General features: G+C 37.7%; 1 protein-coding gene across 5 annotated transcripts in view; it reads right to left on the bottom strand.

Annotated features, from left to right (window-relative positions):
- Window positions 1–22,262, bottom strand: part of DACH2 (dachshund family transcription factor 2) — a 266,697-nt gene that overhangs the window by 116,085 nt on the left and 128,350 nt on the right. For all 5 annotated transcript variants that reach the window (XM_090150273.1, XM_090150274.1, XM_031594302.2 and 2 more), the window contains exon 2: window positions 18,197–18,312. In XM_090150273.1, coding sequence (XP_090006399.1) covers window positions 18,197–18,312 — 116 coding nt within the window. The remainder of the gene's footprint in view (window positions 1–18,196; window positions 18,313–22,262) is intronic.

Below are 22,262 nucleotides of genomic sequence, written 5' to 3'. Positions count from 1 at the left end.
AGCTTTGCCACTGCCTTCTCTGCTTTAACATTACCCTGCATTATCAATGGAATATAAAGCTCCTCTTTTTGAGGGCCTTGGAACTGGGAGTGACCTGGCAAGAAAAGTCATCTGCCCATATTTCTCCAGGTAGCCCTATACACAGAACTGGTGCAACTTACTGGCTGTATGGCTGAAGTTGTTGCTGTTAATGGCTCTTTACTAGATGGAGAACTATGATCAAGCAATAGATATGGGTGTTAGCAACTATATTACAGCTATAAACACAGCTATAAATCACACAATACGAATTAACATTGCTCTTGGTTTTTGTTTTTCTCCATCAGCACTTTCTTCCTGTACTGCACTTGAGGTGTGGTCCACATTGGAAGCCATTAAATGTTCTTTAAGAAGTCTACAATATGTATTTTTTTAAAATTCAAACTGAAACATAAAAATGTTCAACTGAAGCTTATTCAATTAATTTCAGTTTGCAATTTATAAAGATTTTACTATTCATGCAAAGGAAAATGAGAATTAAGATGCAATGTGCTGACATCCACTGAAGTTTTACAGCCTTTTTAATACAGAAGTAATTTTAAAAATAATAGGCTTAAAATAGTAAAGAAACCAAAAACTAATAGTTTTGCTAAATTACCTTTTTATTACATGGTTTCAATTATGATTCCCTCATCCTCCCACCCAACATGAAGATTGTTCTCTCTTTTCTCTGGAGGGAATTATGAGATGATAGAAGTACAGAATAGACTTTAACCAAATATTGGAACCTCAATTGAAAACACAAGTATAAGACATTCTCAGCATGATTTGTTGCAGCAAATTCTATAAAAGTTAACAGTTCTTAAAGATGTATATAACTTTATGAAGCATGTTCCTCGCATATGGTAAGAGATTATTCTACTAAACTCATCAGTTATTACATTTAATATGCACTAAGCTAAAAATTACAAACAATAAAATGCTTTCAACCTGAATATGTTTTTTGATTCCTTTGAAGTCATCAGAAAGCTGCTGTGGTTTTAGTTAAGGTATTATGCTTCAGCATGAGGAAAACGTTATATTACAGGTGCAGAGAAGATCTAATCCACATGTTGCAAGGTTACATACGGATACAAAAAACAGATTAATCCTCAATTCCCTTCAGTTTTGTCTCTTACAGGTCAGAAGAAGAATGGCATAATTCTGAAATGATATGGTACTGTCAGCACCTTTTATTTCATGTCTTGTGAGTCAGATTCTACTTGATTTTAATTTCATCATCATTTAGAAAGACAAAGATCACAAAATAAGTAAAAACACCCATGTGGAGAGAAAGAAAAGAAGTCACACATTATAGGCAAGCCCAGTACCATAAAAACCACCCAGCTTTGTCTATACTGCTGTAACAACATTGTGTAGGCCAATCCCAACTACATTTAAGCTAGGTAATCAAATATATGTACCAACAGTACCACAGAGCTCAGACCTGCAGCCCGTTCAAGAATGCTGCAAGAACCAGAGGTCAAATTTCAAGTTCTAACAAGACCACATTTAATACGTGCTTGCGTACAGAAGGTACTAATTTTCTTTCCTGAGTTAATGAGCATAGTCTTTAACACTCAAGGTTCTGTAGGAAAAGTTTGCATTTAGAAATCCCAAATGCCTTACCAGGTTTTCATTATTATTATTATTCCCCTCTTAAGGAGAAAATATTTTACCTTGATAAAATCAGTCCTATTTCCAAAAAGAGCACATCATAAGCACACTGCTACACAAGAACATGGAGCTTGAGCACTCCACAAAACGTTCTTGTTACCAGATTGTCTTTTTGTCGATTTGCTCTCAGAAAAGGACAGTTAAGCTAAAAAGCATTAAAAGCTAGCTTGTGACCACAACATGTGCACAACTGAGAACCAACTCAGTAAAGGTCTCGGTAAATGTAAATATTAAACATGTATTTTGTCCTGTTTTGGTTGTTTGTTTATTTTCAAATAGAGCAAATGCCTTAAAGCTTTCTTTTGAAAATTCCGTATTTGGCTTCCAAGAATATGAATAATTCACATTATTTTCATATTTTATTCTCTATTATGGCATTACTTAAAAACTATATTGGTCCCATGAGGCTACAGCAGATCTGTGTTAAGGCTAGCTCTAAACCTGGTACCAGATTCACCAACCTTAATCCACTGGACATATCTACCACAGATCACAAGTTAAGAACATACGTAGTTTCAGTCACTTTGTCCAGGCTATAGATGAAACAAAACAAAACATTCTGTTAGGAACTGCACAGAATAGCACAGCAATCTATTTAGAGTTTTAAGGAAACCTCCAGAGATCGGTTTGACATGATGATTATTAAATAAGTGCAAATGCCCATCTATGGAAATTGGTGCATGTTCCTACTAATTTTATAATTGTTTTTCTTATATATAAAAGTAGCAAATTTTACACAGATGTATGAAATAATGGATAAACACAGCTTAAGATCAGAGCCAACTACTTATTAATTCACATGAGATAGAAATAGCAGTAAACACCTTGGATTTGAAGAGTCTTGAGCTTTGCGAGCTTTATCTGAGTGTCATCAGGAAAAAACAAAGTTCTTAAATCTGGAAAAAAAAAACACTATTAAAAGCATATATATGTTAGCAACACTGAACTTCATCCTTCAACAACACAAACTTCTACTTATACAAACATCCTTACAGAACTTAATCAGCAGTGTCAATTCAATAAGTCTCAGTAAGTTCATCCACAGATGTGTATCAAGCACTGCATGTACCCAATATTGTTTCCACAGGGGTTCAACAGCTACCACTGTCTCTAGATGAAGGTTCCAAGCTTAGGAGCATTATGCACAGAAAGCTGGATTCTCCAAGGAAAGACCATGAAGGTGAAGCACCACAGGAGTATTTACCTGCTCTGAATGACAGCCAGGCTCAGTGTGACTAGCCTTGTGACAAGTAATCACAAAGTGGAACCCATACCCTACAAACTTCCTTCAGCACTAGCCCAGTTGTGTCTGAGTCAGGTACGCTGTAAAATTTCAATGATGCCTTTAAATTCTAATGGTTTCAAGCTGCTGTAAACTTCTGCAGCAATCAAAAATAATCTGTCATGGGACTAAGGGGTATGAACATCATGTCATAGCCACTCTGCTGTTAGATTTATTGGAGGGTAAAGCATGTCATTTATGCATCAACTCACAGGAGAAAAAAGCAATCCCTATGAAGTTAATCTAATAATAGACTGGAAAGCAATGATTACTGTTTCATGTGCAGTAGCTATTTGTAGCAGTGGTTGGCCTAATTCAGCAGGCCTTGCCTGTCAGAGCTCTGGGATTAGCAAGTGTTTAGATGAAAATCTATCGGGAAACATCAAGAAATGGTTTAATGAGGAACAAAAGTCTTCATTGTTACATTTAATATTTGCTGAAACTTTTCCATTTGCACCACTACATTTTTAAAAAGCTTACTGGAACTGACATCCCAAATAGAATGCAAATGTTGATGGACTGTAATTTTAATTAATCTACAATAGCTCACCACTATTTCAACATAAAAGTCTGCTTTCACTCTTCTCTTCTTGCAATGAGAATGCCCTGGAATTGAACGCAAAATTCTTTAAAGATATGTCCAATCATAGAATGACTCGGGTTGAAAAGGACCCAAAGGATCAGCAAATTCCAACCCCCTTCTACAGGCAGGGCCACCAACCTCCAACCATGACCTTAAAGTACTACACATTCTCCATCAATAAAGTAATTCATAGATCTTGGCTAACCACCCTGGTCATTACCCACGCGCTATAAACCAACTGCTGATATCATTTTAGAGGAGGAGAAATAAGAAGTAAAAAGAAAAGTGAAATTCAGAATCCAAACGTACTGCAAAATGGAACAATGGGGACTGCATGTCAGAAGACCCTATTTTGGTCTCCAGACCTTTCCCTTGCCAGCATCCATGCATCTCGCAGTAGAAGATGCCTTAAGTGTTCCCTTTAAGTTCTAATGATTAAGAGCCCTGGGAAAGGCTTTTTATCTTCCTTCACACACTAAGCAAAATACTAAGCAAAATTAAAACTAATCTAAGTAAGATATTTATATATCCTTTTGCTCACAGGTATTTTCCCTGTAGATTGGATACAATTACTCAAACTCAGAAAAGAACACATTCCTAACAGGAAGACTAGCTAACTAAGGCCTCCGTACACGGAGGATGGGATGCAACCATGTGTAGCTGCAGGATGCACACAAACAGTGCTCCTGGATTTCCATCAGCAATGGCAGAGAAAAGAACCCTTAATGTGCTGCAGTCCAGCCAGTCCAATACACACAATATTTAGGATCAAACACGTAGGCAGCCTAACCCACCACTCCACCTGTCAAATTCCTGTTCTTGATCCCTGGCAGCCATCCTTTGGATCCTGAGAGGTTTCCTGAACTTTCAGGGATAAGATTTCTATACCTCATCCAAACCTTTTCTAATCCTCCTCTTTTTGCAGATGGCACAGACACTGGAGGCATGAGCACAGGAAACCTACCAGAAGCGCCTCTATGATTTATTGCTTCCGATTTCTATCTCTTTTGTATCACTCCTTTTTTTTATTGCCTGGAAATAAACACTGACTTGAAAGGGAAAGAAAAACGGTCACAAAACAGTTTCTAAGATGGCTCTGCCTTTCAAGTAAAAAGCACGTTGCACAGGATTTTGGTGTGGGCCATGATACCGAAACGGCTCAGCTAATTGAGGGCAACCTCAAGGTCAACACAAATTGTCGTGTAGACATAAAAGTCAAGGACAAAAAAATAAAGAGGAAAGGCAGAGTAATATGCTGCAATGAAAAATGGAGATCAAGAGAGACATATCAGAAAGGGAAGGACATCGTCATATCAATGAGCAAAGAAACTATTCTCAGGGTGTTTTCTTATGCACTGTGTACACTGAAAGCTTTCAATCTATGAGTACAAATTCTCAGCAGGATTAGGACTCAAAGTTATCTAATATATAGGATTAATAAGCTAGTATTAAAAAAAATATTAGCCATAATCAAAAACAATAACGAAGCAGCTCCAAAACAGAATGGCAAGAGTAATTTTGGTTAACTGCTATCATGTTTTATAGGTTTGAAAAGGAGATTCAAGTGAGAACTTTTTAACAATCCAACCAGATGCAAGTACAAAATAGCCTTCTGAAGCCTCATACAGACTAAGCTAATACATTTCAGGAAAAAAAAACCAAAATCAATATATCCATACGTCATATGAAACCACACAGAAAAATTTTGTACTAGGAAATATCAAAAACCACTACCTAAATGGCAAAGCCCTCTGAATTGCCACTGAAAGATGGCATGGCTTTCTGGGTCAGCTAAATTTGAATAATAGGGTGTTCTTAGCCCAAATAACCTATCGACTCCCATATATAACAAAATTGAGAGACTCTTTCAAGTGTCTCCTAGATTTAGCAGCTGTTGGTCTGACACTGTCAGCAATGCATCCATCTTAATCACAGAATGATCCTTTCAACTTTTCTTTTTGAGGCTCTGATTACTTCCTTCCAACCTTCAAGTCCCTTCATATCTGCTCAAGACTCTTATCAGCTCAGAGCAATGGATGCATGGGAGTTAAAACAATGTATCTGGCTTATGCTGAACCACATCTCTTTTTTTTAGCATATGTTTATAAACATATGTGCATACATGTAAGTGTGTACGTATTTTTCAGCTTACACATAAAGGAAACCTGTACTCAGACGCTTCCAGGGGTCACCTTGCAGGTACTTTTGTTCTTCTGTTCTCATAATGTCTCCTGTAGGAAACCCCTGTAACTTCCCTTACTGATCACCCTGGGCATTTTGGTTTATTCTCATTATTCTTTTTGATTTTTTCTTTGCTTGAAGTAAAAGACTCCATATGTTTTGCTCTTTTTTTTATTGGAAAATGTTAATGCTGTGTACCAGAGGGCACAGTCAAATGAGGGATTGCCATTTGGACAGAAACACATAACACAAGTATTGCCTAGGGTACATCACCTGCATGTGTACTTTAATCATATCATAGCTTTTTCTCTTGCCAGAATTTAAGGTAATATTTTGATGCTGAAAACCATATTCAGTGTCCTCCAACTTGTTCTGTAAACTCTTTCAAATTATCTGGTACTTAATGGCCCACAGTTCATAGTAGATTTGTTTCCAGTTCCTACAATGACCCACTTGAATTGTACTTGCTTTTAAAGGAAAGCTCAGACAAATACACTTTTTGTGAATTTTATATTACATTTAAACTCTTCTCCTCATTTGAGTCTCACTGAAAAACTAAAACACTGCTTCTACCTGTGCAGCTCCTAAAGAGTTGGGAGTTCCTTAAAAGGAGAGCACTCATATTTCATCAGTGCACCAGAGAAGGCTGCGCATCTGAAACAGCTCTGCTATACCGAGTAATTTACATTCACTAAGTGGATTAGCTGAAATAAGCATAATAAATGAAAGAGAATAAAATAAAAAACAATTTCACACTAAATGAAGGCTTGACTTATAGGAAGTGGCAGCTCTGATGGCCCAAGGCACAGAATTAGTTTTGCCACTCGATAATTTGACTGATTCACTCGAGTGGCCAGAAGAGGACATTTTCTGCCTGATTTCAGTGTAATCAAGTCACCTGCTCTGCGATTGCCAGGGCCAAGTCAGCGGCACTCTGCTCACCCCGCCTGCGTGCACGAGTAGCAAGAACAGTGCTTTCTGCCTATGTGTGCAGAACTACTGAGCTGTTAACGATAGCAGGATTTAACAGCATCTGTACATTATTTTCATTTGAGACTACATATGCAATATGTAAGTAACCCACCCCATTAGCTCCTTTATTTACTCAGAGTTTGGGGCTGCTGATGGGATGTTTTATTATACCAAACAGCTTACGGATTAGTTTCACTTTTGTTTTGTTGTGTTCTTAAATCTTATTTCTGACATATGCAAATACAGAAGAAAAAAAAAAAGTAGTTCTTAGAGACTGGAAATATATATGACATTTTCTGTATTAATTAGATTTGACTGAAATTATTCATAAACAGTTACAGCAAGATTCTGCATTAAATTTACATAACACCTTTTAAATATAATTCTCTTTTTCATACATATGTTTATGTTACTGCCTATAACCTAGAGTACTCTACCTTTTCCATGTATATACATACATGCGGAGATGTGGGAAGGCAAGTTGGATGACATGTTAGTTTTATTCTTGCCTACTGAACAGGGTTAAGACTGGTAAATGCAATAAAAGTGCTTATCTTCAAGCACATGACCAGTTCCACTGGTTATTATTTATAGCTAACCTTTCAAAGTAATGACTGCACGCTGTATGTTAAAAGAACAGAATCCTGTATTACTGTGGAGTACTTTCCCTTTATGCAAATATTACATTAACACTCCACCAGTCAGGAAAGATAATCCACTTAGAAATATCATTATTATTAAAGCACATTCAATCAATATGCAAATGTGAAAAACAGTAATTAAGCTTTTTTTTTTTTAAAAAAAACAATTCTGCATCAGTAAAAATGAAGACACAAGTTGTATTAAATGATTTCACATTTTTACAACCTATTCCCTACTTGATATAAGTTACTGCTTCTTTTATCCACATTTTTCAATATGAAAGTTCATGATCACATAATCACAGAATCGTTTGAGCTGGAAGAGACCTTTAAAGTTTACCTAGTCCAACTTCTCTGCAATCAATAGGGACACCTACAGCTCAAAAAGGATTGCTCAGACCCTGGTCCAGCCTGACTATGACCAAGCTTCCACCACCAATCTGGGCAACCTGTTCCACCGTCTCATCACCCTTACAGTAAAAAAACTTCATCCTTATGTTCAATCTAAATATCCCCTCTTTCAGTTTGTAACAATTTCTCCTTGTCCTGTCACAACAGATCCTGCTAAATAGTCTGTCCCTTCCTTTCTTACAGCCCCCCTTTAGATACTGAAAGGCCACTCTCAGGTCTACCCAGAGCCTTCTGTTCTCCAGGTTGAAGAACTCTCCCAGTCTTGCCTTATTAGGGGAGGTGTTCCAGCTCTAGAATCATTTTTGTGGCCCTCCTCTGTATGCATCCCAAGAGGTCCACATCTCTCCTGCACTGAGGATTCCAATCTGGATGCAGTGCTCAAGGTGAGGTCTCACCAGAGCAAAGTAGAAGGACAGGATTACCTCCCTCAACCCACTGGCCATGCTGCTTTGGATGCAGCCCAGGATACAGTTGACTTTCTAGGCTGCAAGGACACATTGCTGGCTCATATCCAGGTTGCCATCCACCAGTACCTCCAGATCCTATCCAGCTCCATCCTTACATTCCCCAGTTTGTACAGATAGTAGAGGTTCCCACCTCTATCACCTCAAGTGCAGGTGAAAGACCTTGCACTTGAATGTACTGAACCTCATGAGGCTGCTTGAGCCTGTCTAAGTCTGTTGGGATGGCATCCCATTGCTCAGTCATGTCTGCTGCACCACGCAGCTTGGTGCTATCTGCAAACTTGCTGAAGGTGCATTCAATCCCACTGTCGATGTCATTGTTGAAGAAGGTAAGAGCACTGGTCCCAGTACTGACCCCTGAGGGACATCACTCGTCACTGATCTCCATTCAGATGTTGAGCCATTGACCACTACTCTCTGGGTACAATCTCACAACCAGTTCCTCATCCATCAAAAAGTCCACCCATCAAATCCTTCTATTTCCAATTTGGAGAGAAGGATGCTATCAGGGACCGTGTCAAATGCCTTACTAACATCCAGACAGATTAAATCAATTCCCTAGTCCACCAATGCAGTTAAACCATCATAAAAAGTGACAACATTGGCCTGGCAGAACCTGCCCTTGGTGAAGCCATGCTGGAGATAATTGGTGATACCAATTCCTTCTCTTTCATATGCCTTACCACAGCTACCAATATCTGCCCCATGATCTCTGACACAGAGGTGAGGATAACAAGTTGGTAGTTCCCTGGGTCATCCTTTCTACCCTTCTTGTAGATGGGTGCAATGCTGCCTTTTTTCCAGTCACAGGGACTTCACCTGACCACCTCACTTTTTCAAATGTCATTGACAGTGACTTGGCAACTATGCTAGTGAATTCCCTCAGGCCTCAGGGATGTATCTCATTGGAACCCATAGACATACAGACGTTCAGGTTCCTTAATTGGTCTCAAATCTTATCTTCGCTTACAGCAGGAAGGGGTCACGGCTCCCCCAGTTCCCACCTTCCAAACCATTTGCTTGAGGGCTGTATTTACAGCTGTTGCCACTGAAGACTGAGGCAAAAAAGTTGTTGAATATCTCAGCCTTCCCATTATCCATTGTTACCAGCCTGCCTGTGTTGCTCACTAGGAAATGAACACCCTCCTGAACTTTCCTTTTCCAGTTGTACCTATTGAAGCCATTCTTGTCCTTCTTTGTGCCTCCTGCAAACCTGATCTGTTAATAAAATGAAAAGGTGACCTTGCCTAATTTAATAAGTCTGTGTAGAAATACTCTTTCAACATGTAAAAGAATTACAAAAAGGTTATCATAGCTCACTTTCATGGGAGAGTACTCTACCTTTTCCAGCTCATTTCTCAGGCTCTTACTGTAATTCATTAGATTACATAAAAACAATGTAGATCATTATATTTTAATAAAGGCTTTCCTTTCCTAATAAAACGTCTGTCATGTACATTCAGGCATGTATTATATAAAATACTTTTCCTTCTGAAGTAAGCTTTTCATATTCAAGCCACACGCGGTTGTTAGCTCCAGGAATTACTTTTCTTTGCAATGAATTTGAAGAAAAATTCAGTTTCTAGACAGAACCCCCCAAAACTCTAGACCTGCTACCTTCCAAACAGGCACACCATGACAGCATAATATCAGTTACTACCAGCATGAAGAGGTTCTCTCTCTTCAGCAAGAGGGCAGGTTACAACAGTAGGCTCATTCAGACAGCTTGTTTTTCTTTACATCTGTTCATTTTAACTGCAATAAAAGTCTATATGATCAGAATATATTTCCAGTGAAATGCTGATATGGTTCCAGTAACTTAATGAGGATGATCAGACAATGAAATCTATTTCAGTGATGACAGTTCCAAAATTAAAATATGTGCCTCCCTAGAATGCTCAGTAAGCAACGCTTTCCTTTCCTCATGAACCCCGATTTGTTGCCAGCACTTGGCATCATGTTGTACTGCTTGGGAAGGGCTGAAAGAAGAGCATATTCTTCTTCCCAGAGGAAACATCAACTGCAGCCACTGCACCTTTGTGCAGCAAGCACGGGTCTGCTCTTGTGGAAAGCAGCTCTCATTGCTGATCCCAATTATCCCAGCTTTCTGCCTTTACTATATGCCAAAATCTTGTTCCCCAGAATACCAGGGAGGTTTTTCCCTGCTTTGCATTGCTCCCTCTTGTTCACACACAGCAGGCTTTGCCTTATTTAAAACATTTGTCCTCTCAGAAAGCTACACTCTCCTTTTTACAAACCCAATGCAAAGGTTAATCCAAAAAACTTTAGCAGCAACTAAAACATTTAGACCACTGGCTGTCACTGCCTTGCACCAGGGAAAAACTTTAAAAAGGGAGAACCTGCAGTAGCATTTTGCAAACCACTTTCCTCAGACAAGCAAGATCTTTACCCATCACCTTGCACTCACAAGTGTTAGCCGCTGACAGAACTCTGAACTGCTCCATGAGGCCAAAGAGAACAAAACTGTCATCTTCCAAGTGAATTCCCTATCAGCAACCTTTTGGTTAACATTTTTTCCAACTTTTTTTCAAATAATATGCTGCTACTTCTCATGAACCCTAGTTCACACAAGACAACAGAAGGACACAATGCTACGAGTGGTTTGACATACTTCACAAATTCAGTTTTGCAAAAGAATCCTAATAGAACATGATCTCCAAAATGTCCTAATAAACAGTAAGACACTCGTTAAAGCAAGCAAGTAATGAAATTCACATCAATGGAATTACTCATGTGCTTAATTTTAAAAACACACTTAAGTACTTTGCTTGTTTAGGACTCCAGAGGTCTGTATGACAAGGACTGAAGCACTGCAGCTGTTAAACTACACTGGAAGTACTTAATCCCTGACCAGAATTATAACTACGGAAATACTTAGATTTACGCATAGCACATGCTTACTTTTCAATCCAGTGAGATTTATTCCCTGTTTAATACTTTTGAGCAACTTGTAACAGTGCTGTTTCACCAAGAATTTTGCTAAAATACAGCGTAAGTTTTCCTACAGGAAACTGCACTGCTCAAATCTAATATAGATGTGAATGCAGCATTTAAAGAGAATATTACTACCCTACATACAGCAGATTTTAGCATTGTAAATAAATGGTGAATCAACTTTTTTCTGCAACCAGGCATGCATCATCAAATCAGTCACAACTGTATCCATTTAAATATATCCTGCAATTAAATTTTTGTTTCTAACCTCTGACAGACCTGAGCTTTCAAGTCATAGGAATAAAACCTGTGCACAGCTATCTTGAGCTTACCAGGTTGTCTGAAATACTGCTGCATAAATCTAAAGCAAGGAAGACGATCAGTAAAGATTCTATGCTTCTTATCCCTGATGTTATATTCCAGAAAATTTAGTTCTGTTGCTAGCACAGAATTTGCTATGAATGCAGGAATCATGTGCCACCCCAAGCAACACTCCCAAATCTGAAGAAGCTTCATTTGTTACCAGATGATTATTGGCTACGTGCATTCAATGAGCCTCTTAACCAGCTATGTCAGTAAGCCATTCTCCATTAGCATTAATATAGAAATTATTCAATAACATCGTAACTTCAGCAAATGAAAAATATAAGAATGTATAAAACATACGCAGCTGTCTGGGATTCTTACACAAACATTCATAAGGCATTTAAATGCATTTGATGTGATACTGGTTAAAGCTACCAAGTGAAAAACATTTCAGAATGTAACTGTTCAACTTAATCATACAATCATGTAGAAAAATAAAACCTATGAGAAAATCTTCAGTTACAAAAGTCCTGCTATTATTGTCAAATCAAACCTCCAGATAACAGAAAGAGCTAAAGATAACAAATCTTTTATACCTCACATTACCATTTTTTGCTTTAGGACATTTCACGACAATGTAAAAAAGCTCAACTAGTTCCAAAGGCAGTTAAAGATGTGATGGAGAGAGGCAGAGAGGTATTAGGATCATTACAGACCTCAATGCCTTAGGACACCAGGCTAAGAAAAAAATTGGTAGAGAAGAATGTCACAGATTATAAGGACAGACAGATGAAAACGTGCTGATTTGGTTAGCTATGCGATACTTGCACCAATGATTTCAAACTCTTCCCCTCCACAGGCAAAACAAGACAAATTGTGAGCAGACCTGCCCTACATGCCCAGAGAATTCAGTCTTAATTCTCTTAGTGTGACCATTTTAGCCTAAATTTGTCATCTCAAAAGATAAATTCAGTAGGATCGATTAAAAAAAAAAAAATCTTCAAATGCTTACAAATGAAAGTATATTACTGAGTTTCACACTTCTTGGACAATAATTAGTAGCTGAGGCTATGTGTAAATTAAATTTACAACAAGGTTAACAATTCAGTAAATTCTCAACAGCTTTAAGTATTCATATATCACAAACCTAATGTCCCACACAGATAAATCAGACACTAAAAATGGATCTCTAAAGAAAGAAAATATTAAAACAGAGAAGGAAAGGGGAACTGAATGACTCACGGTCACTCAGATCATCAGAACTCTACTGAATAGCTGTATTTTAAAGAGTAATGATACGATCCCAAATTCCTCATTCACTCGAATTCATGCTCCCTTCAGCACAGAAATGTGCTGGCACAAGATGGGGTGGTACTCAATCATGCAGCATATGCGGTCTTTAATTTTAAAATCCAGTTAAATGGATGTTCTAACATCATTTTTTATCTAGGAACATTTCATGATAAAAGAGTGAGCATGTAACTTATTTGTCAGCTTTACTGTGCAGTGGATAACTTTCCTATGTTACTCACATGAGTTTTCATTTCCCAAAGCTATATGCATTCATTATGACAGTAAAAATGAAGAGTTGCTAAAGAGATGTATGCATTTTTATTACAGTTTGAAAAAACAGATCTTTCTACAGTCCTTTGAGCTTCTGAGTGTGTGATTTGTATAAAATATTTCTCATTTTGGGGACACAGCAGATGGAGTGCAGGGCACTGTGGGATATGCCATTTATCACAATGACAGTGCGTAGGTAGCACTGATCCTCTCACCACAGGGGGAAGCTAGAGCTGCAAATGCGGAGCGGCATTAAAAGCCCGACGAGTGGAGTTTGGCAAGACTTGTACTACTCATTAACTTAATCATATTAATTTATTAGCCATATATATCAAAGTAATTCACTGCTGAATTGTCACCAAGAACAATTTATAAACTGTTAACGTTCCCCATTGGCAGGGAAGTGCTGCAGTATTCTTAACCAGTATGTTTGCCTTCGATTAAAAATAATAATTTCTACCAAGCCAGGTAATGCCAACAATGACAAAGTTGTACATATGTTTCTCATTATAAATGGAACTTTAAAGTGACATCTATGACAACTGAAAAAAAAAGAGGATTACGGTAGACAGTGAAATGAGCTGCAGAAATAGAATGTAAACATACAAAAATGCTCAGTGAAGTATTTTGAGACAGTAAAAGGTTCCCTTCAGCTCTCTGATCGTCTGCTCTCAGAGGTTCTAGGACTGCTGCCAGCCACAGCAGCTCTACATCTAACAGCTCAAGAGGTGAAATCAATCCATAAATTTTCTTTTAAATGACCCTGAATGAATGTTGAAGAAGTAACTTTCTTAATATTAGGTGTTACAGTATGAACACAGACACCCCCAGAACCTGGTTTTTGCACTGCTGGTCTCCGAGCATGTGGAGCGGATTTGCTGCCTCCAGTCCCACTGCACCTCTCTGCTGCCCTGTTCCTCAACCCTGGACACATCTTCCAATTCCACAGGCAGGACAGACCACGGGCACTATAGCTGCACTCATTTCAGAAAAAAAAAACACGGAGGAGACCTGTGGAGCAGTGGCACAGAGGAGTTCCCACAGGCAGCAGGGCTCTGTTGCGTGGCCATGTGCCCACCTCCATAACAAACAACTGGGAAGCAAAGCTGTTAGAAGCTTCTAGCCTTCTCCATTCCTCTTAAACAGATGCAACCAATACAAGTGCTCAAACACTGTAACAAATACTGCTGTATCCTCTCTGTTCTCTGGAAAGGCTGAGTGACTGCTAAAAAGCACTGCTGAATTGAAGTAATGCACAAAGTTACCGTGATCCTGTGTGGTGTTTTTTGTTTGTTTAAGTCCCACAGTGATGTTATTTGGTTTATCTATTACAATAGTAATTTCACTGAAATATCACATCTTGAAACTATGCCGTTCACAATGTTCTTAACTATTTTTAAGTTAAATTACATTGGAAAACTGTTCATGTCTGCACAAACAAGTCAACATTTTAATTACTGTTTCTCATAAACTCTAGACAAACAGCTAATCAGATAAACAGTATCCGTTTCTATTTTATAGAAATAATAGTAGTGTTTCAACACATTGAATAGAGAAAAATCTGTAATGGTGACTTCATATAGTGCTTTTTTTAAACCTTTTTGGGTCTGAGCTAGATTACAGGCAGAACAACTATGACAAGATCCAGTTAGTCTAGCAGCTTCGCTCCATATCAAGTTTTCTGAACTACTGATTTAAATAGCGTAATAGATTTCACTTTCTCTCCACACAGAAAACCACTGCTTCAGAGCCTAAAAGTTCCATCAGTAAGTCCCAACCGCCTTGTTAAGATATACAGAAGACAAAGCCCTGTACATTAACAAAAAAACCCCAAACGCTTTATCTCCTATTAATGTCACTTCATCACACTGCATTGTGTGAAGAAAAAGAAGAAAGCCTTTGATAACTGTCCCTCACTGACATATGGGATTTTTCCCTTGCCCTCACAGCAGGCAGGGGCACCACGCTGATTTTGACATTTCCTACAAGAATACAGGAAGCACAACACTTTCTCCTAAGCTAATGCAAAATGGACAGTACTCAAATATCAGCTCTTGGGCAGGGTCATTGTGCTGCTTGCTCAAGCCCTTCCCATCAGCATGCATCCCAGGCACGCTGCCCCATCGTTCTCAGTCACTGCAGGGTTAGCAACCCTGCTGCTCCAGCCTCGTCCTCAAACGTTCCCAATCCCCAAAGGCAGAAGGTAGCTGGAAGTGTTTGAAAACATAGATGCTTCACTTAAACTGCCTTCCCAATTTCTTGCACGTCAGAGTAGCTGTAGTCCTCTTTGCCAAGATGTAAAAAATTACACTCTGCACTGGGAAATGCAGTATGCCTAATTTAACTACCTGTTTATTATGTGAAAATGACCATGTAAACTGAACTGACACAAACCAAATGGGTGATGAAAATAACAGCACATTTCAAGGAACGGAAACGCAGATGGCTCACCCAAGCCTGCAGGAAGTTGCTAATCATCATTCTGTAATACCCTCTACAGACAGATCTGTGAGTCCTATGGCCAGAACAGCAACTTCTTGAGACGTATCTATCTGACCAACAGCACGTATGGACAGCTTCATTTGAAGGAGACCACAGACTAAAGGGGAGGCAAAACTAGAAAATGAAATGGATGGATGAATCACGCTACATCCGCTAACATGGAGTCTGTTACCAAAATGAGTTATCTGAAGAATAAAACAGTTCTGATGGTAATTTGGTCCCATCAGAAAATGTCTTAATAACATAAGAAGAGAGAGTCTGATTTTCTAATTTTTCAAAAAATATTGTAGGCAGATTAACATAACCATCTGCAAACCATATACAAGTGAGATCCCAAATAAGTAAATTAACACTTGGCTGATACACAACACTTTAATATCCTTGCAACTTTTACTCTATTAACCACCACTCAGAAGTCTGGTAGAAAAACCTTCGTTCTTTAATAAGTGTTAAAATGTTTTTTGTTCTTAACTCAGCCAAAAGGAAAGAATCCAACTGCAGAAGTGTTGAAAGCAACCAGAGGAAAGCAGACAGTAATTAAGTGAAAACAGATATAAATAAAGCTAATGGAGTCTTCATATCCCAGGTGCTCCATCAAGTTTGCAACAGCTTAGATCCCCACTGAGTTTACAAGTGGCTCTTTTGGCACCCTTCCTTACTCAGCGCTTACCTCAACTTTCTCTTTGCTGCTTTTCTTTATGAACAAAACAAGACCAAAACTTCAGGGGCTCTGAGTCCTGAGTGCTGAGACTACACAGCCATTGGTGCAGAGCACCTGTGCCACGGGCTAGCTACAGGACGCTTCATCCTAGGGATCCATCTCACCTGAGCACTCAATAACTGTGATGCTTTGGAATTGTGTTTTCTTCTCTGCAACTTAATCACAGAACTCCCTTTCAGCTGCTTAAGGCACACTGTGTGTGACTTCTGCCATTTGGTCACACAAATACAGCTCACAAGGTCAGAAAGGCAGCCACCCTGGGCCTCAGCTGAAAGGCAGCAGTTGGGGGCAACCTCCTTACACAATCCTCCACAAATAAATGAAGTGGGATATGTCCCAGTCACCACTTCAGACTACAAAAAAAAACCCAAAGTCTAGAAATAACTATGCTTTAAACATTTTTATTCAAACACTGTAATACTTAATATATGTGAGATGCTGCGTCTAGATTCTATTTTACTGTGCAACACAGAGTTTGCCAAATATTTTCCAATTTAAACAAACACGGTAATGTGCATTAAAAAAAGGTGAAAAGCACTATGCAATATTCCAGATTTCTCACAAGTACGGTGACTCTTGTGCTCTCCTGTCTATTGCTAATCACCCAAACAATTAAATACCCATGACATTCCTAGGCTAAGTACATGACAGAGATACTGAAACTGTCAGTTGTTAGTTATAAGAGTAAACATACAATTCCCAAACTCTGCTGCATGTATTTATTGTATGTGAAGTTGCACTTGTTTGACTGTGGCATCTGGCTGTACTAAAAGACTTTTATACTTACATTAACTACTTCGGGTTTCTCTGACTATTGCTTAAGAATGTTTATTTCCATTTTCACAGAAAAGGGTTATTGGTTCTCTGTGAAATTGTCATGACGCTTGGAGTTGTAGGAGGAATCAAAGACCTCAGCTTTGTCACTCTCCTGAACACTGGGACCCACTGAGGCCCTCAATCACACTGCAACAGGTTTTGCGAGCGGAGACCACAGTCACTGCATTAGAGACAAACACTTAATTCTATGACTGTTGTGAGCTGTTGTTCTTTGCATTCTGCTAAAAACTTTAAGTTTGTTGGTGGGCATTCAACATGTTTACACTGGAATTTGACAGTAATCCTAAAACTGCTAAGCCTCTTGAATATTTAAATAAATACTATTAGGAATATAGTCTGTCAATATAGCTATATCCTCTTGATTTTATTACCAAAATAAACTTGTTTGTCTTTGGCATACCATCAATAAAACAACAACAACAACAACAACAACAACCCTCATCAAGATAGCTTAATTAGGGACTTAAGACTTTACTAATAAATAATAAACTGGAATAAAACACCATGCGTTACATTTTGAGTAGAGATTGCTTGTAATGTCACATTTTTATGCTTCTTTTTATATGATGATATTTAATGTAGATTATTAAAATAGAATCCACTGTGGTAACATGAACTTATCTGCTTTTTGAGTGTTTCTTCTACAGCTCATAAAAGCATTTTGCTATCTTCCCAGCATACATTAACAATGTTACAACACAATACACATTAGCCACGCTGTTCATATCCCATGAGAACTAAAACACACATGCATTTGAAAGGAAGAAATGCATGCTACAGGGCTCTCTGAAACAATTGTTCATTTTCTCTTTTTTTTTTTTTCCCCTTTTACTAAAATAACATTTAATGGAATTTCCTGTAAGGAAATTACAATTAATAAAGAACTAAATTACAAATCCACTAGATTTCAGTCACTGCAGCAACAAAACAGAACTTTCATGAACACTCAAAAAATCCAATAATGTAACCTCTGCTAAAGCTTGAAAAAGCCATGAAGGACAAGGAACTTAGATCAATATTAGTTTATTTTAACTGCTGTGCAGTATGAAGAGATGAGGCCGATCATCTGATGGATTTTATTACCTGTCGGAGAGATAAGGCCTGGTGATAAGAGGCCTGGAACTCCATGGGGCAGAAGACGTGCATTTTCCTGTATCGCAACTCCAAGCGAACGCTTCGGGGGTCTTCCTGGCCGTGAGCTGATGAAACAAGAAGATAAACAAAAATGCTTTTTATTTTTCAAATATTTGTTTACTATACATGATGTATGTATAAAATTTGCAAACTATCAAAAATACGTAAGATTATATCATTCCTCCTGCCTAGGAGGAAAAAAACCCTCAGTCAATTAAGCATACCATAACTGTATAGATTTCAAATGAACCAACAATACACTCTCAAACTGCACCTATAGTTAACACAGCCATGAGCTCTACATCACATAAATGATGAGAAAACTGTCATTTAACCTCCATTAAAACAGCAAAAACAAATAATTCCAGAGTCTAGTCCTAACGTATCACTACTCTGCTAATTAATACATGTTCCTCAGTATTCCTGTCTGCAAAACAGAGCACAAGAGATTCACCTGCATGTTGGTAAAGTCTTGAAAATGCAACCAAATGCATTACTCATCTCACAAACAGAGATTTTTGGGTAATGCAGATTAACAATGCAATGACTAGGGGGACACCAGAGCCATTCAGATTAGGTCCACTGGAATTTATTAGCTCAGATTCAATTGAATATAATCACCGTCTCCAGCATCTCAGCCAGCTTGGCTTCAGGGAGGCAAACCCACATGCACCTCTACAATCCATGCACTAACCAAGGGTTCCCCAGCTCTTACAGGTTGCTAACAGAGAGAGATCTCAGCAGTAACTGCTCCCCAGTCTGAGCCATGCACGTGCACCATGCAAGCTGAAAAGCCACACTGACTCAAATTTCAACACAATGCAATCTTTATGATATTAACTGCCATGTTCTGAATCATGGCAGGTAAAAGCCTTTTTCTGAAGAATCAGCTCTAATTTAACACTCAGCTTTTCCAGAACTGATTACTTCACGGACTGACTTGTGGTTTTGACTACCACACACAGGTTAAACCAAGAATGTTCAACCTGTCAAAAACTCACCATCTCCAACCACCTTATGAATAATGCCTGTGATTTTTAATCCAAAATGTTAAAGATCTGAATATTCATTTACAGTATCTATTTTTTAGCTATCACATTTATCTCTTAAGTCAGTATGCCTGCATGAAATCATGCTATACAGCTACCACCATAATACAGATTTACAGAGCAAGGACCATCTGAATCAACTTTCCCAAGACAAATAATAAAAATATAACCTCCGAGTGTTTGTCGAAGTACTCCCGCTTCCCTTAGATCAAAACAATTTTTACTTTGCTGAATAACAGAGCTCTTGACAAAATATAGTGAAACATCGTATGAAGTAACTAAGCTGCAACAATGAATGAGTTTTGAATGGAGAGCATTTCCAAAATGACTTCAAGTCCACAAAGACATTTCAGTTAAACCTCACTCCATCAACTTACAGTGCCAAAGCTCTCCATCAACGTAAGACAACTCTGTGTTTAGATGAAGACAACTTCCAGCAACACTGCGCAGAGGTACCATTAACGTGTTCATTTTTCACACACTGTGCTAGTGCTATTTTGTTTTACTGTACATCAAGGTAGCACAAAATCATTTTTTCAGTTTATTATTTTCTCTCTAAATAACTATCCTGTCCTTTTTTTCAGCTTCAGGTTTGCCCATTTTGTATTTCATCTTATTTAGTGTGTTTTTCATTTTACTTTGTTACGCTTTATCCCACTATGACGGCTTTAAAGTACAACTTACTGTGAAAGCCCAGACTCATGAGGCTTTAATAATGTAAACCTAAAATAACAGCATGCAAATTTCACAGGAAGTTAGATGCACAAATGGATTATCTGTTAAAAACACCTGCTGAATGGCCATCTACCATACACTATTAGGCTTGTACGTGCAGATGTGAAATAAAAAGGAGTTGTTAAAATTTCGATTTACAAAAGTCTGTGCACACACATGAATCTCTAAGTGCTTAATTGGCACTTAATGCATTTGCAAAAAAATCACAAAAATAAAACACCAAAAATGAGCAGCTTTCTCCAACAGTTCAACCAACTAAACCACAAAACATTCCCTTCTCAAGCTCAAATACTACAGAATATTTGCAAAACTCTGTATGTTGATATAAGCTGTAATAAAAAATCTAAAAAAATAAAAAATAAAAAATCAAACATTTCTAGAAGAATTTATGAAGAAGCATTTATGATTTATTATTTTTGATGTATCATAACCAAGGTTTCTTCCTGGGAGGACAGCACAGCTCAAAGAAAGCACCTATTTGAATACAAGCATATATAGTTTCTGGCCAAAAGAAAATTCTGGCATTTTCATTTGAACGAAAAGCAGGAATCTCAGAGACAGGATAAAAATGTTTGATGTTAATCTTACTTTTAAATGAAAGATTTACACAAAGGAAACAAAAGCTCAGTGCATTAAAACATGCGATGTGCTTCGCTTTATCACAGACTGCGCTGCTGCCGGCGCTGCCAAGCAATGAAACTCACTTGTCTGTCTGCACATTTCCACTGCCCACACAGTGCAATTCTTACCACCTTAGGAAGCCTGGAATTTTGATTCACGCTTTCTATTTAAAACATATCTGACCCTTACAATTTAGAGAAAATTTCTGATAAATGCCTTCAGAAAGGAAGCAGGACCATAATTTCAGAAGAGTAAGTCATAATTTATGATTTTTTAACTATTAACTTCGAAATGTTAGCAGCACCAGCATAAACATATTAAATTTATTTAATGTTAGTTTCCTATATCTTTTGACACCTAGCTCTTTTATTGCTGTTTCTTTTCCACTTTCTCCTTCATGTCATTAAAGGAAGTTAAATACTTAAAACCTCATTTCTTCCTCACTGATAACAAAGGAAGCAAGAAGCTGAATGATCAACTTTGAACAATTTCTAACATTTCTTTACCTTTTGTATTTGCCATTAATTTGCCCTTAAGAATGGAAAGTGACTCAATCTTCAATAAGATGTTACTTCAATCAGAAGTTGCTGGCTTACAGATATAACTTTAAATTATTTTAATGATAAAGTAGATTTATGTCCACAGCCAAGACCACATAGTCTAAAGAAGTACAATACAATCTCCCATTAATACATATTTGGTAATCATATTTTTTTTACTACATGAGCGCAAATAAATTGGCCAGCTCTAATAAAATTCTACTACTATCCCTAAAAAAAAAAAAAAAAAGTAAAAAAATAAAAAAAACTCTGAGTCATCAACTACTTGTCAAGAGAGATGGCAGATGGAGGGGTTTTACCTGTGCTTAGGCTCCCATAATCCTGCCCTGCCAAAAAGGCACAAAATATGAAAGAGAACAACGACCTGTCAGGACAATATGATCTGAACGTTGTTTGTGTTATGTTCAGAATGGAATTCATCAGAGAATAAAATTCACTTTGAGTACATTTGACTTTTGAAAATTATATAGAAAATGTTCAGAAACCACTCACAGTGTGAGTTTTTTCCTTTATTTTCCACTCCTGTAGAGATCTAACTTTATTATTTATCCTTTAAACGTTCCAAGGATTTTTAATTTGAAAGTTTCTATCAACCCCAACTGTTAAAATTCTATTTTACAGCCATTACAGCCAAGCATATTTTGGAAAACTCACAAATTCATCAACAGTTGTAAAATATAAATAATCAGTGGAAACATACAGCACGTTACTGCTGATGTAGATAGTGCTCTACTTTTATGCTTCAAATATAAGAGATTTACTGGAATCAGAACTGAATTTGCATATTCATCAAGACAAATAAACATGTGGTGATTTAACTAGGAAACTGTTATTTGGATGACAATTTAATCAGCACAGGTTGAAAGGTCCATCACTGCAGCATCCTGTTTCTGCTAAAATATTGATTGCGTTACTGATTTCAGTAATGCTTTATTTTACAGGGCACAAATAACCATGTAATTACTCTTTAATTGAATGGTAATTGCTTGCTGGCAATTATTTGTTAAGTTTTGGAGTTTAATTACCAGGTTATTTGTGTTTTGTGAAATA

Source organism: Phasianus colchicus, chromosome 14 (assembly GCF_987193195.1).
Source record: "Phasianus colchicus chromosome 14, bPhaCol1.hap1.1, whole genome shotgun sequence".
Classification (NCBI taxonomy): Eukaryota; Metazoa; Chordata; class Aves; order Galliformes; family Phasianidae; genus Phasianus; species Phasianus colchicus.
Note: the sequence above shows the minus strand (reverse complement) of the source record. Positions and strands in the feature narration are given on the sequence as shown.